This window comes from Erigeron canadensis, chromosome 1 (genome assembly GCF_010389155.1).
Source record: "Erigeron canadensis isolate Cc75 chromosome 1, C_canadensis_v1, whole genome shotgun sequence".
NCBI classification, from domain to species: domain Eukaryota; kingdom Viridiplantae; phylum Streptophyta; class Magnoliopsida; order Asterales; family Asteraceae; genus Erigeron; species Erigeron canadensis.
In genome coordinates, this window is record NC_057761.1 from 38,860,519 (window position 1) to 38,874,606 (window position 14,088).

The 14,088-nt window shown below is 32.9% G+C and overlaps 2 protein-coding genes and 1 non-coding gene across 3 annotated transcripts; all 3 read left to right on the forward strand.

Annotated features, from left to right (window-relative positions):
- Positions 1–4,532: 4,532 nt before the first annotated feature.
- LOC122582421 lies at positions 4,533–9,488 on the forward strand. Its single transcript, XM_043754812.1, has 5 exons — positions 4,533–4,753; positions 5,809–5,900; positions 6,475–7,583; positions 8,703–9,070; positions 9,161–9,488. The coding sequence occupies exons 2-5, from the start codon at positions 5,882–5,884 to the stop codon at positions 9,267–9,269; spliced, it is 1,605 nt and encodes a 534-aa protein (XP_043610747.1). The 5' UTR covers positions 4,533–4,753; positions 5,809–5,881; the 3' UTR covers positions 9,270–9,488.
- A 1,637-nt stretch (positions 9,489–11,125) lies between these two features.
- Positions 11,126–12,329, forward strand: LOC122597931. Its single transcript, XM_043770527.1, has 4 exons — positions 11,126–11,234; positions 11,321–11,376; positions 11,582–11,642; positions 12,108–12,329. Exons 1-4 carry the CDS (start codon positions 11,126–11,128, stop codon positions 12,248–12,250), a joined length of 369 nt encoding a protein of 122 aa, XP_043626462.1. The 3' UTR covers positions 12,251–12,329.
- A 707-nt stretch (positions 12,330–13,036) lies between these two features.
- On the forward strand, positions 13,037–13,198 carry LOC122586211. Its single transcript, XR_006321917.1, has one exon. It is a non-coding gene; the product is annotated as a U1 spliceosomal RNA (small nuclear RNA).
- Positions 13,199–14,088: the final 890 nt, after the last annotated feature.

Here is a 14,088-nt window from a genome sequence, read left to right on the forward strand (position 1 = left end):
ACTTACAAAAACAAATCCTTCTAGTCAAACATTATTTTGAAATGACAAGAAAATGATAAAACTTTTATTCTTTTTATCAAAATTACATACATCTAATATCTCAAAATTGATTTGTTATTGTCAAATTAGAATCATACTTCAAAAAATGTGTGATAATATATGGCTTCTAACAATAAAATATTGCCAGGTTCTATTATAGAATTGAGTTAAGTTTTAATCATAAAAAATCATAAATTTTTGAAGGTATAACTATAGATTAAAAAATGTTTAGTTATCTATATTATATTATAAAATATCTGTTTTTTATTTTTTTTAAATGTATATTCACAATCTTCCACATTAATATCAACTAATTTTGTATCTATATTCTACAACTTGCATATCAATTTCTCAAAGGGAAATGATAAATGTACCACTAGTTTTGATTCATCTACCACAATTTATAAGTTTTATAACTAACTGTACAAGTCAGTGATGCATATTTGTGGTAGAAAAGTCAAGTTTTGTGGTACAGATATCACCTCACTTTCTCAAAACATGAACAACAAATAGTATTGTTTATCAAATCATATTAATTTTGAAAATTATTCTTGATAAATAACTATCCTTATTGGGCTGGGGTTCGGTTTTGGACAGAATTTTATCTCCAATGGGTACCGGGTCGGGTTCATGTATATTTCTTATCAGGTATGGGTTCGGGTTAAGCACTACCTATCTCGAACTCGACTCATTGTCATTCGTAATCGTCAACCACCTCTAACCAGTGATGATGGTAAAATATTACGAGTATATTTTTATTGTATATATAAATTAATTAATTGATATAATTACAATTAATAACTTGCCATTTTAAAGTGTCTTTAAAATATATGGTAAATGTTTTATAATGAAATATAAATATTGCTAACGACAAATATATATATTTTTTAAGTTAGTTTCGATTTAGACATTATGGAGACAATTTTAACCAGCGAATTGCTGGACTTTCAATCCCTTACTCATGGAATTGAGATGAGAAACCCAAGACTCGAACTCGAGACCTTGGGGAAAAACTCACCTCTAAGGACTACATAGTACATATATGAAAGAACTCAACTCGACTCGACCATTTTTTTTTATACAAGTTGACTTTATTTGACCAATCCGTACTTAGAAAATTTTTAGACAAAATAAGGTGAAAAACTCAAAATGTTCAAATTCAAAATCTAACAAATTAGAACACCTTAATATGTTATAATAAACATATCCTATAAATTTCAGACCTTGAAAACATCGGATGAAACTCGAAAAAATTTTGCTCGAAGACAGAGAAACTGCGACCGCAAGCACGGTCGACCGTGCTTTGCGTCCGTGCTCTCAGAAACTGAACACCAAGAGGAAATACTGCAGACGCTGAGCACGGTCAGCCGTGTCTGCGTCTGTACTCTTACTGCACACACAAAACATCAAATTTGACTATTAACTCAATTTGCAACCTTTTCCAAACTCAGACACAAGTTCTATCACACATCAAATCTAATTTCAAACCTTCACATGACATAATTTACAACATAATTACTACATTCGAAACTTTAACCATTGAAATTTACATTAAAACAAACAAGCGGGTCACTCGCCCGCATTTACCCAAAGTGACGAAATGACCAAGTTGACTCCAAAATGATTTATACTTCAATTCACCATAATAGTCAAGACTTCAAGACTTAAAATGCATCATACACAACATTCTCATTCGAAAGACACATATATCAAGAGCCAAGAGTTTGAGAGGGAATTAACTAGGTTTCTAACCAAATGTCATTCTTCTACGGATGACCAAATACCTTCAAGTCACTAACACTTCAAGTCAACAACTTCAAATCAATAACACCTAGTTCCTTCTTCCGGAACCACCTATAAAATGATAAACAACTAAAACGTAAGTGAATGCTTAGTGAATAGACTTGCATACAATTATACATACGAAGGAGGGCAAAAACACAAAAGACTATCGCATGTAGCCAATGATACCGTCATATCATCATTTGCATACTCACTTTTGCGCTAACAAAACATACATGGATCCATATACGCTAAACAATCATCAACATGATTAACTATTGGGATTCTTAGGCCTCATAAACACTATGCCCCATATGGGCCTACGCCGAATCAATCACCACACATGGATAAATAAATTTCAACATGATGTGGTCAACACCACACATGGACAAAAGGCTTCAACATGATGTGGTCGATTGACCCAACGTATACATAAAGGTATGCAAGAGAACTCACCTCCTCCGCGACTATCAACAATCAACAATCAACAACAAGTGCAAAGCTTTCAACCTATCAATTCAATACAATATGCACATAAGACTTTATTCACAATCTTGGCTAACTCACTTAGCCAAACTAACGATTCACTAGCATTCCTATTCACCCAAACTCAATTTCCCTGAGTTGGCTTAAAATCAAGTTTCACTTAACAAAGCTCAATCTTTCTAACTCATCAATTTCAATTATCAATCATTTTGCTAAAAATCTCATTTTACCACCAACATGTGGCAATTTCATCCAGTTGCTCAAAATTACCAAATTCTCATTTACTAGCCTTTTCCAAACCCAAAACCCAACCCATTTGTCATTGAGTTACTTTCACCTTTAACAACTATATTAGGTAGTTCATCTTACCTTTTTCAACCACATTACAATAACTAGCAAAATTTTTATCTTTTCTTAGAAACTCAAATTATTACTTTGAACTTATCAATTTCATAATCAAACACATCATATAACTCAATGACAACTAGGTTAACTAAGGAATTGGGAGAAATTAACCATAATTCATCTTCTAGCAAAAACCCCCAAATTGGTTCACTCCATGAACCCTAATTTCAAAAGAAAGATGAAAACTAAATTAGGGGAATTCAATACCTCAATAAACAATAAGTTAATGCAAGACTTAAGTTGGAAATTCTTCTTCCTTTCTTTTCTCTTTGAAATTCGGCCACCACCACAATACCCACAAACCATAACTTTTCAATTATTGAATGGAGATTATTTGATGGTGATGATTATTATTATGATTTTTATTCTTGGATTGAAAGAATTAGTCTTTGATTTTGGAAGAATTGAGATGAAGTTGCATGGAGGAATGATGATTAACAAGAGTGAAAATGTGAGAAGTGGAAAAAGGAAATGGCTGGCACTTCCTATGAGTGCCACGCCCTTGACTAACTTTTGTGGGTATTTTTACCCGCTATCCGTTAAAGTTCCAACTAAATTAACCCCATATTCAAAAATAAAATACTAGGAAACTAATTTAAAGTCAAAACTATAAAAAGGGGTTAATTTATTTATCTTAAAATTATTGGGGTGTTACAATATAGTCATATAGAAGATACCCTAACCAACAAGTTTATAATGTAGCTATATAAAATATTCTTTAAAGTTTATAGAAAAGTAAAATAATAATAAAAAAAACAAATACGGAGTACTAAATATTAGGGGTGTTCACGGTCCAAGAACCGGACCGAATTGGACTTGTACAAGACCGAACCGAGGACCGTTTGTTCAGAAATTTAGAACCGAGGACCGGACCGATGTCTTCGGTTCGGTCCATGCTCGATTTATATTCGGTTTCCGGGTCTAAAAGGTTGGACTGAATACCAAGTGTTGGGCTTTATTTTTAGTCATGTTTGTTTGATTTCAGCCATACTCTTTGAGTTTTTGTTGTTCATGAATAATAATGCAAGCAAGTTGCTTATCTAGAAATATTTATATGGGATATATCATACATATATGTTTTTGAGTTTTAACAAGAAGTCAAAATCCAAGCCATATAGCAAAATGCCCAATGTACTAGTGTACTAATACAGATTGCAGTGAAGCAAGTATGCAACACAAAAATATGGACAATGACTTTTGGAGTTTTGATATAATATTAATACATTACAAGCTTCTACAAGTTGAACCACTTGTACCCAAATCCATACAGGTCCATTTTAAACTTTAACTTTAGATCAGACCAACAATTTCTATATAATTTGATACAATCATACACAGTACAGTACCAGAGCTGAGTACAAGCTAACATTTATGCATTCATAATTTGCATTCACAATAACAAAAATGCTTCAAAAAATAAGATTAAGCTCAATAGTACAGAAAGTGTCAATCTCAGTAGCAAATAAAGTCTCAAAAACACCAATTAATAAGAAAAATACTTGTCACAATTAAAAAGTCTCAAAATCCCTGCTTAAACTTATATTGAATATTTGAAATTTTGAATTATAGGCAACATATACCTCGGTTCGGTCAAACAGAAGGTTTTCTTGGTTTAAACATGGACCGGACCGAGGACCGAATGACATGAAATTAAGGAACCGTGGACCGGACCGATGATCTCGGTTCTACTCGGTTTCGGTCCAAAATCGATCCGGTTTTTCGGTTTTCTCGGTTTGGACCATAAAAAATTGCAATTTTAAAAAAAAAAAATCTAGATCCCATTTCCGTTTTTATTTCTATTTCCATTTCCATTTCAATCCTTGACAGGTGATGAGTTGTTTCCACTTTCCACTCTCTTCACACAATCACACATACAAATCTGCCCCTGTCTCTGCCCTCTGCCTCGCTGTTCTTAACCGCATCTCTCTCTCTCTCTCTCTCTCTCTCTCTCTCTCTCTCTCTCTCTCTCTCTCCACTTTTCCGACAACCTTTTTCCGGCCACTATCCCCCCTCCGGTCAACAGTCTCAAAACTTTTTCAAGGTAACCTTTTTATAAATCTCTATAGGATCTCACAAATCTTTCTATCTAATTACTAATGTAGTACTACTCCTTACCAAACATATTTATTTTTATTTAATATTTACAGTATCTGTGTGTATATTTATTGCAAATATCTTCTTCATTTCATGTATGTATCTATATGTATATATTTTCACAGTATATAGCCTTGCATATTAAATGCACTCTATATTAACATATAACATATAATATAACAATAACAATACAAAATTTAGTTTTTTTTTCCTTCAAAAAGTAGACATTTTTTTAAAAAATTTTTGTAGTAGCTCTTGTTCATCTTTGTTTGTGCTATTTTCATTACTCTGTATCTGTTGTTTGCCGTAAAAGTCGGATCTGTATGCAGGTATTCTGCTTATATTTTAAACAATTTTTATTAGAATAGTTGTATATATTGCATATCTGTATCTATATATATTGTATATATATATATATTTAGATGTGTAGGTAGAAAGTGGGAATTTGTTAGGATCTATACAGAATTTGTATCAGTATAGGGTTTATAAAAAAAACCTTGTGAGGAGATTGTAAAGTATTTGTATTAAAACAAATGGGCAGACTAATAAGGTAACTGACAAAAAAGAAGCACAGAACAGAACAAATCTGATGATTATTTTTATCAAAAAGTTTTTTTACTATTTTAATTTATTTATTTATTAGGTGTTCTATGCTAGTGGAATTTTCCTCTGTATTTTTTTTTTTATCTTTAGAAGTTTTTGTTTCTGGTGAAAAATTTATTGGATTATATTTGGCTTTTGTGTATTATATGTAACTAGTGACAATATAATTTTTTTTGGCATGGTTGGTAATTTCAGATATAGCAGATGTATTTTTTGTTTTCATTATGATATAATTTGTCTTTGACATATAGTTTGACCGTGACATGTGGTTTTATTCATATTCACTTATTTTGGATTTGATTCTTATTTGTTTGTTGTATGCTTTGTCTTCTTTTTTTTTTTTGATATAACAGTTCACATGATAATTATATATGTTACATTTGTATTTTGTTTTGGTAGGTTGTGTATTGTTTTGCATGGTAGCTAATGTATGCGCCACAGCTCTTGAGAGTCCTTCATACATTTCCGTCGAATGAGAATAATGAAATCTGGTACGGTCGTTATGCCTCCATTTGTTCCGCAATTTATGTACTATTTCTAGATATATATATCGGGGTTGGTTATTGTAAAACAAAGATTAAAGTAAGGCAAATAGGATAAGATATTAACCATTGAATCATGATAAAACTAATGTGTTAAGATTTATAACTATGCACGAAGATTATGATGTTTTACTTTAATACTTGTTTTATTTGAACCAGAACCTCTCTCTCTATATATAAGATAGTACCTTATAATTTATTTCCTGGGTTTAGACAAGAAGATACCAAATTCCATAGGTAAAGTAGATCGGCTCTCATCTAAGAGAATGGAAAAAAAATCTAAGAGAATGGAAAAAAAACCACTACCAAAAAACGGGAAAAGACTTTTCGGAAACCGCCATGATATATACACTAGTTATGTCATTGTTGCATTGCTTTATGAACTATTGATTGACAGAATTATGATGGTGTTCTGTTTTGAAAATCTTACGATGATTTTGCTTTTATATTTGTACTTTCTAAGTGTGAGTGTGTACTCTATACTATCCCTGATTTGAATCTGACAACAGTAATTTTGACACAGATGAACTGAAGGAAGCTATGAAAGAGAGCCCTAAAAGGTATACAAACCCTTTCTTATCGGACGAAGAGAATGAAAAAGTCAATTTCTGGAATGATCAAGAACTTGAACATTCCCATATAAAGGATGGTTTGATCAATAATTGTGAAGGCGACAAGTTTAGAAATTCTCTAGCACCATGTAATGTTCCTTCAGAATTTTGCGTGAAAGAAACAGAACTTTACACTGATAAAAATGTGATGGAATGTGAATTGCCCGAGTTGTTAGTATGTTACAAAGAGGGTGTGTTTCATGTTAAAGATATATGTATGGATGAGGGAATACCTGACGGAGAAAGTGTTATGTTTGATGAGAACAATAATGAGATTCTGAAGCATGAACGGTTGATATTTTCACCCACGGAAGATTATTACATGGAATCTAAATTATGTTCTGGAACCAATGGGAAAATTGATAGGGATTTGCCTATCGTGGAACCTACTTATGATTGTATGAATTTTGAAGGCATTCAGGATAAATTGATTGAAAAGAATTCTGATGTATTCTCTGAGACAAAAATTGATGCTGATTTAACTGTGCCGTTGCCTGTCAGTGATCAACGTAATATGATTACTGACACGGATATTCAAAATGAAGATTTGCAGAATTCAATACCAGACAAAGATTATGAAGATAGTGATTTGATCGCTGCTGGGCGTATCAACGACTGTGGTAATGCGAAGAACATAAGTACTGATATGGATTTTCAAAATCATAATTTAAATTTAATACCAGTAAAAGATTATGAAGATGCTGCTGCCAAGGAATGTGGGATTAGTGAAGAAGTTAGTGATTCTGTAGTTCCAAACGAGTTAAAAAATATGTCTAAAGATGACAGTGACAATGAGGATGGAACTTCCACATGTGCACCTGAAAAGTTAAATTTTTCACCAGAATCTGATGCTCCCCCAAAGGCCGCTGAAAGTCATGGTCCAGACGTTAAATCAAGTGGTGATTTATTGGATAATGCCTCTACAGAGCAAGTTGTTTCCAATAGCGTCTACTTGCAACAGGAGCGACCACTACCTTCCCTTAAATCCCTCCTTGAGGCCATTCGTCAACAGTCTCGTCAGGTCACTATTTCTAACCATATCAAGGTTCAGTTTAGAAGTGTTCAAATGAACTGGTTAAACGGTTTGGGTAATAGGTCAAAAGGAACATTTTTTATGCAAGTTGCAATTACGAGATACTTTTTGTCTAGAAATATTAAAATTTTATATTCAAGTACCTTTGGCGAGTCTAATATGATTTCAAATATATTTTACTCCGTATTTCAGTAACAATCTAATGTATTGCATAAAATGTTTTAGAAGGTTTTATATACTAGAAATACACTTTGGGAGCTTTGAGAGAGCCTTGTTTAACCTGTGAGTGATGAACTTTATCTACCTCGATCTATTCGTTAGTAAGTTGGTCAAACTTGCCAGCTTGCTACCATTAGCTTGGTTGCTTAGTTATATTGCTTCTCATGAGAGTCTCTTATGTTTTTTGAGAATAAGAATCGACTGATTCCCTACCAGTGAGGCTGTACCTGGAAAAAGCAATGTATTTTGAGAGAAAAGTACGATATGAATATATAGTCTGAACTGTATGCATATCTTGCATTCTTGGTTACATAATTGGAAAAATAACCATTATTTTTGTGCATATCTTGTGTATGAAACAAATATTGTCTGTATGTTTGCTCAATCAGCCTGTATTAACTGCTTTTTTAAGTGGAGATGGATTTGCAAGTCTGGTGGGTCAAAGTAATTTCTAGTGTGGAAACTGGTAGTGAGAACCCCAAACTTTTTTCTTTTTTCTAATGGCATTAAAATTTTATTTGAAAAATGCTAGTAAGAAATTAGCTAATATAAGAAGATGGAACCCCAAACATTTTATTTTATAATTCATAATTTAAGAACAGTTTTGAAAATAGTAATGAGTGGTGGATATTTGATTACGACTTGTATTATTACAACGATACCCAAATTTTTTTTCCTTCAATAATGTGATCTGGTAGGTTATATGCATTCAAAATACACTTTGAGAGAATTAAACCATTTTTTTTTGCACAATTTTGTTCGACCCATTGAATCTTTCAGGGCTAATACATAATTCAAGTCGACCCATTCATAACTTCATGAGTGTGAAGTGGCAATTGCCACCTTTAATATATAGTTTGGGTCTGATAGCTATATTTCTAATTGCAGAGTCCCACAGAAGAAATCTGTAAGAGTACCAATATATCAAATGACATCACAATGGATGACGGAAACAAATGTTTGGATCTTATCGATGGTAAACCAGAATTGAGCAGTAGTTTCCATAAGGTTGAGAATCTTGAATGTGTTAATGGACATTCCAGAGAGTCAGATGGTGCACCTAAGCTCCATGATCTGGATTCAGATAATGCTGCATTGGTTAACCTGGTGCACCATGGTCAAGGAGAGTCGAGTTTTTCTGTTGCTGGTCCTGTGTCAGGACTAATAACTTACTCTGGGCCTATAGCGCATTCCGGAAACATCTCTCATCGATCAGATAGCAGCACAACTAGCACGCGATCCTTTGCCTTTCCAATGTAATAATGAACACCACAATTTCTTTTTCCCCCGCGATTCACCATTTTGCTTATAATTATATGTGACATCATTTTCGTTTATCTATGCAGATTGCCGAATGAATGGAACAGCAGTCCTGTAAGAATGGCAAAAGCTGATAGGAGGCGTCTACGAAAGTCTCGTGGATGGAGGCACGGGCTTCTATGCTGTAGATTCTGAATTGATGTGTCTTTGTTAATTTATAGGATGTCATATACATACAAATCAAAGAATTTACAGTAGTATGGGATATATTCACAAAGCAGACTTGTTTTTTTAGCTAAAGTTTGAGCCGGGGTTGCGATTGAGGTTGAAGTATGGCTTTTTTATATTGTTTTCTCGCTCATTTTCATTACTAACATTATCATTTGATTTATTGGGGAGTACTTTTTCTATATATACTAACGTGAGTTGAGATTAAAACCATCTTGTATCTTCCTGTGTTAAACATGTTAGCCATTAATCCATCAGAACATTTAATATTAACCATTGCCCCAAGTGTATATTACAAACTGTCGTGCCTGAGTTGCTGTTGTTGGTCATGGCAAGTGGGCGGACCAAGAGTTTAGTAGCTTGTTAAAACGAGTTCAAGTAATCAGGTTAAAGTGCCATCGTTTAATACATGACATAAGCGTAGGGTCAGGTCAAGTTGAACCAGCAACCACTTTTTTTTTTTAATTTAAATTTTATTAGTAATTTACGTCTAAAATATGGTTACGAAATACTGCATACAAAACAATATTATAATAAACACACAAAGAAAATCAGTTGTCCCATATTGTAGTTAGATTTTTTTAGAACAACAGAAATATATTTAAAAAAATTCCTAACAAGATGCTAGAAATTTTTAGTTTGTATTTGAATAATCTTAATTAAGTACACCTAATTCTTTCGGTCTTCTACTGTCTAATCTGTGTATCTCTTTACTTTCTGAGATTATCAGTCATAGGATGGGTAGATCTAAACTAGTAACTCAGGTGGCCACTATTATGTTTGACAAAGACTAGTGTTAATTACATATAAAATAAAATACAAGAAGAGGCAAGGGGTACATCACAACTACCTTTCTGTCCTCGTCTCTAAAGTAGACCAGACAAAGCTTGTATTAAGGCGGATGGATGTGAAAGATGCGTTGTGACTCAACAATGAACACATTCTTGTCCATGTTCTACTACATATGTACATCTCTACCTTTTTGTGCAAATTAGTACCCAAAAGTTTTACATTTTTAGATGTTCACACCACATGGAAAAACAAATTAAATCAAGATCAGTTTGACCAAGAAACCGTGTTAGAATTTCCTATACAACCGATTCGATTTTGATACGAGCATATGCACTCTGTTGAAACCATCCTTCACGCTAGGTCTTCGTTCGCCTTATGGTGATCTTTGCCCACTAAGTTTGTTTAATTGTATTAGTATACATTTTTTTTTTTTTTGAAACATGTATTAGTATACATTTGATCAATATTTCAGTAGCAGGAGACTTAAAAATAGTTAGTCAAATAACTAATTAAGTAAAGTATGAAATGAGCTTTTGAACACATGTAACAAAATTTCAGAAATATGGAGCTGTGATAGAGATGTGTGTTTGTATTTGATAACATCAAATGGTCCCAATAAATATGGTGATAAAGTGACCAGACTAGTGTTGACAGCCTTCTAGTCTCTTCAATGTAGGATTTAATCCACCGATTTTTTTTTTCTTGTCGTCTTTAGCTTTCATGTAAAACGGTTCTTTATATGTATCACAAAACTTTAGATATCTCAAGCTTGAGAATGACTCTAAAAAGTAGAGAACACATGTAGGTTTTAAGCCTTACCAAAGATGCAAACTAATTAGGATATCTATGCACTTTTATATTTTTAAAACTCTCCATATTATGCTTTGTGTATCCTTTCCCTTTCATACACACACTTATTTAGAATCATGTCTACTTAGTTCAGTTGACCAACACTACCTTTTTTCAACATAACCTACATCTATCTATATATCACATATGCTACATTGCTATTACTTGGTCTAAGCTTGGAGATGATTATTGCCATGAAGATAATGTTGTTGTGCATTCGGTTTTCCCTTTTGATGACAACTAATGCTGCTTTTTTTCATAGTCATCATATGAAAGCTTTCCATGAGTTAGGTATATCTTCACCTCATCATCCTCTACCTTTCATGTATCATGATGCATGGTTAGCAACTAACAATGGCATGTTACACTTTTTGCAGATTACGAACCGGTTTCTTCTACTATGTTTTCGAGAAAGTTGTTGCTCAAAAAAATGGTAACTTATTTTATAAGTCTTAATTGACCATATTTTTTATTCCAAGATATGTAGTGAGTATAGGGAAAGATTCAAATCAACATCATCAACAGTACCCAATCTCGCCATTAGCAGCGTATGGGGCGGGGAAAGATTCAAATGTTAGTGGTTAATTTGTATGTTTTTTAGAAGACTATGAAGTTTAGTGCTATGTTTAATTTATCAGGTTAAAGAATATGAAGATCAAGATTTGGTGCTCTACAATAACCAAAAGGCAGCTCTATTAGGTAATTTAATTTCTACATGATACTTTAAAGTTTGATCCTACACACTCATGTGTGTCATTCAAGAGGTAAATTTCTTCATTTTTTTTTTTTGTTGAAAGATTACGTTGATTAAAATTATGATCAAACTTATTGTAGTCTGATATATCGAGCATAGGTTCTCATGGTAAAAAATATGTGAAAGATTGAGCCGACGAAACATATGATGGTTTTGGGTGAACATGCATATAGAAATTTTGATACACAAACTGTCATGTGTCGTCTTTATCATATATATGATTTATTATATGATAAAATTTGTTTTATAACAACCGACCTTTAAAATTTAATCAGGTTAATGAATAAAAAAATTATTTATTTTTTATATGTTTCGCGTTAATATTCTAATAGTTCTACAAGAAAAATACTTATAACCAATTTACAAACATCTACATATATAATAGCCGGTATATCTTTTTCTATGTGTAGGTGGAACTCAAGTAAGGAGAAATGAAGTAGTTTTTGGTGAAAAGGGATCCGACCCGACTCAATTCACTAACATGGATTATTCTTCCGTGAGAAGACGCCGCCCTATTCATAACAACTCCTCTAAAACCACTAATTCCCCATAATTATGTCAACACAATCTTATGTATGTAACCATATATATTGTTCTTTGACCATTTTAAGGAATTTATATTGTTATTTTAACCTTATCTATTACTCACCGTCCCATTTTAATTGTCACGTTGATTAACTTTGACCGTAAATAACTTTGTTTGTACTATATGTTAATTGATGAAACTTATATGGACGAAAAGTACATTAAAAACTCAATCCATTCATATATTTTATACCAAATATTACATGAAACAAACAAAGTTATTTACGGTCAAAGTTGATTAACGTGACAATTAAAATGGGACGGAGGTATGTATTTTATTTATACATGAAAATATTTGTAAGCAAATATGCTTCAGAACATTCATACGTACACTTTCGAACACGTGCATAATATATGTTAGGTGAAGGGAAAGAAAAGATAGCGAGCAAATATAATTCCATGTCCATCACTTTGCAACCTTTTCCACAAAGCTTAAACTTTCTAAATAACAACAAATCAACGTTCGCCTTTCTTTCAAGTTGTATTGTTTTTCACTTTTTAGTTGTATTCTTTACATGACTAGAAACTGGGTAAAATATAATATAAAGTTGAAACTGTCTTGTAATTTGTAATATGTCAATATATAGCTAAATAAGATAAAGTAATAATAATGTTTAATTGTTTACAGGAAAAAATGAAGTAAATAGTCAGATTATAGAGTTTTGAAAATAGGAGCATTATCCCACATCGAGAGAAAAAGAAAGATTTCAAGTGGGGTGTGTAATATAAATAGGGAGAGAGGGGAATGGAGAACTCACTTACCTGGACGGGGTCAATGGATGATCAAGAAGGTCCATGGCCTAGGTTGGTGACCTCCATTGCACTTCAGGAGGGGTGCCCGCCTAAGGTCGGTCCAAGTGATCGAGCCTACGTCATAATTTGTGGCAGCGGGGGCCTGCGTTCGCGCGGCCCCTGCCTAAACTCTCAGTTTAATCATTTCTTTATGTATCCTAGTAGTATCTTTTGTTATTAGTTGCAAATACTCGATCTGTAAATCTGAGTTTCTTTTATGACTATTCATCTTAACATTTGATCTGACATTCTAAGTTACTCGGTTTAAAGTAACTTTTGTCTTTTAAATGGAATTGTGTGTGATCAAGGCTCAAAAGCATTGTCCACATTTTAACCCAAACTTCACTTTGGATCAGGAACATGCGTTAAATGATCATATGAGCCATCTGATACTTGAAACGTATTTTTATCTGTAGCATACATTAGATTTGGTTGTAAATATCGAACACCATCCAGTTATTTGTTTCTAAACATAAAAAGTGCAACTCGCATAAGCTTGCAATGAGACAGAGATGCAGAAAACGTGAGAGAATGAATGGGTAGCTAGTTATTGTTTCGAATATCCAAACCGCATAGATCAAACGGCTGATTGTCTTCACCATGATCATTTAACATACTATAGGGTTTTCCATTAGATGATTGAAACTTCAGAAACTAATATAGCACACATTAAACCCCAGGCTTTATCTTTTGAGTTTGATTTCCAAAAATATTATTATTATTTTCTTTCATTTTGCTTGAACCACCTTGATCTAATATTCCAGATTAAGGTTTGATTCATCAACGTTGCAAATTTAATAGGCCCAACATAAGTTAAGCCCATTCGAATATCAATCTATCAACAAAGCCTATATTATGAAGCTGACTGAACAATTCAGGGAAAAAGTCTAACCTGTTTTAAGTTTCACTAATGATTAAGAGACCTAATTAAATGATCTAAACTTTAACCTAACAAAATAAATGTTGGGGTCGAGATAACAAACAGATAACCGGATATAAACAATCTTTGAAGGC

Excerpts from the sequence above, each read along its gene's own strand:
- LOC122597931 (XM_043770527.1), top strand. The coding sequence starts at position 11,126 with ATGATTATTGCCATGAAGATAATGTTGTTGTGCATTCGGTTTTCCCTT. Across the intron at positions 11,235-11,320 it reads GAAAGCTTTCCATGAGTTAG|ATTACGAACCGGTTTCTTCT; the intron begins GTATATCTTCAC and ends CACTTTTTGCAG. Across the intron at positions 11,377-11,581 it reads AGTTGTTGCTCAAAAAAATG|GTTAAAGAATATGAAGATCA; the intron begins GTAACTTATTTT and ends TTAATTTATCAG.
- LOC122582421 (XM_043754812.1), top strand. Across the intron at positions 7,584-8,702 it reads TTCGTCAACAGTCTCGTCAG|AGTCCCACAGAAGAAATCTG; the intron begins GTCACTATTTCT and ends TTCTAATTGCAG. Across the intron at positions 9,071-9,160 it reads CGATCCTTTGCCTTTCCAAT|ATTGCCGAATGAATGGAACA; the intron begins GTAATAATGAAC and ends TTATCTATGCAG.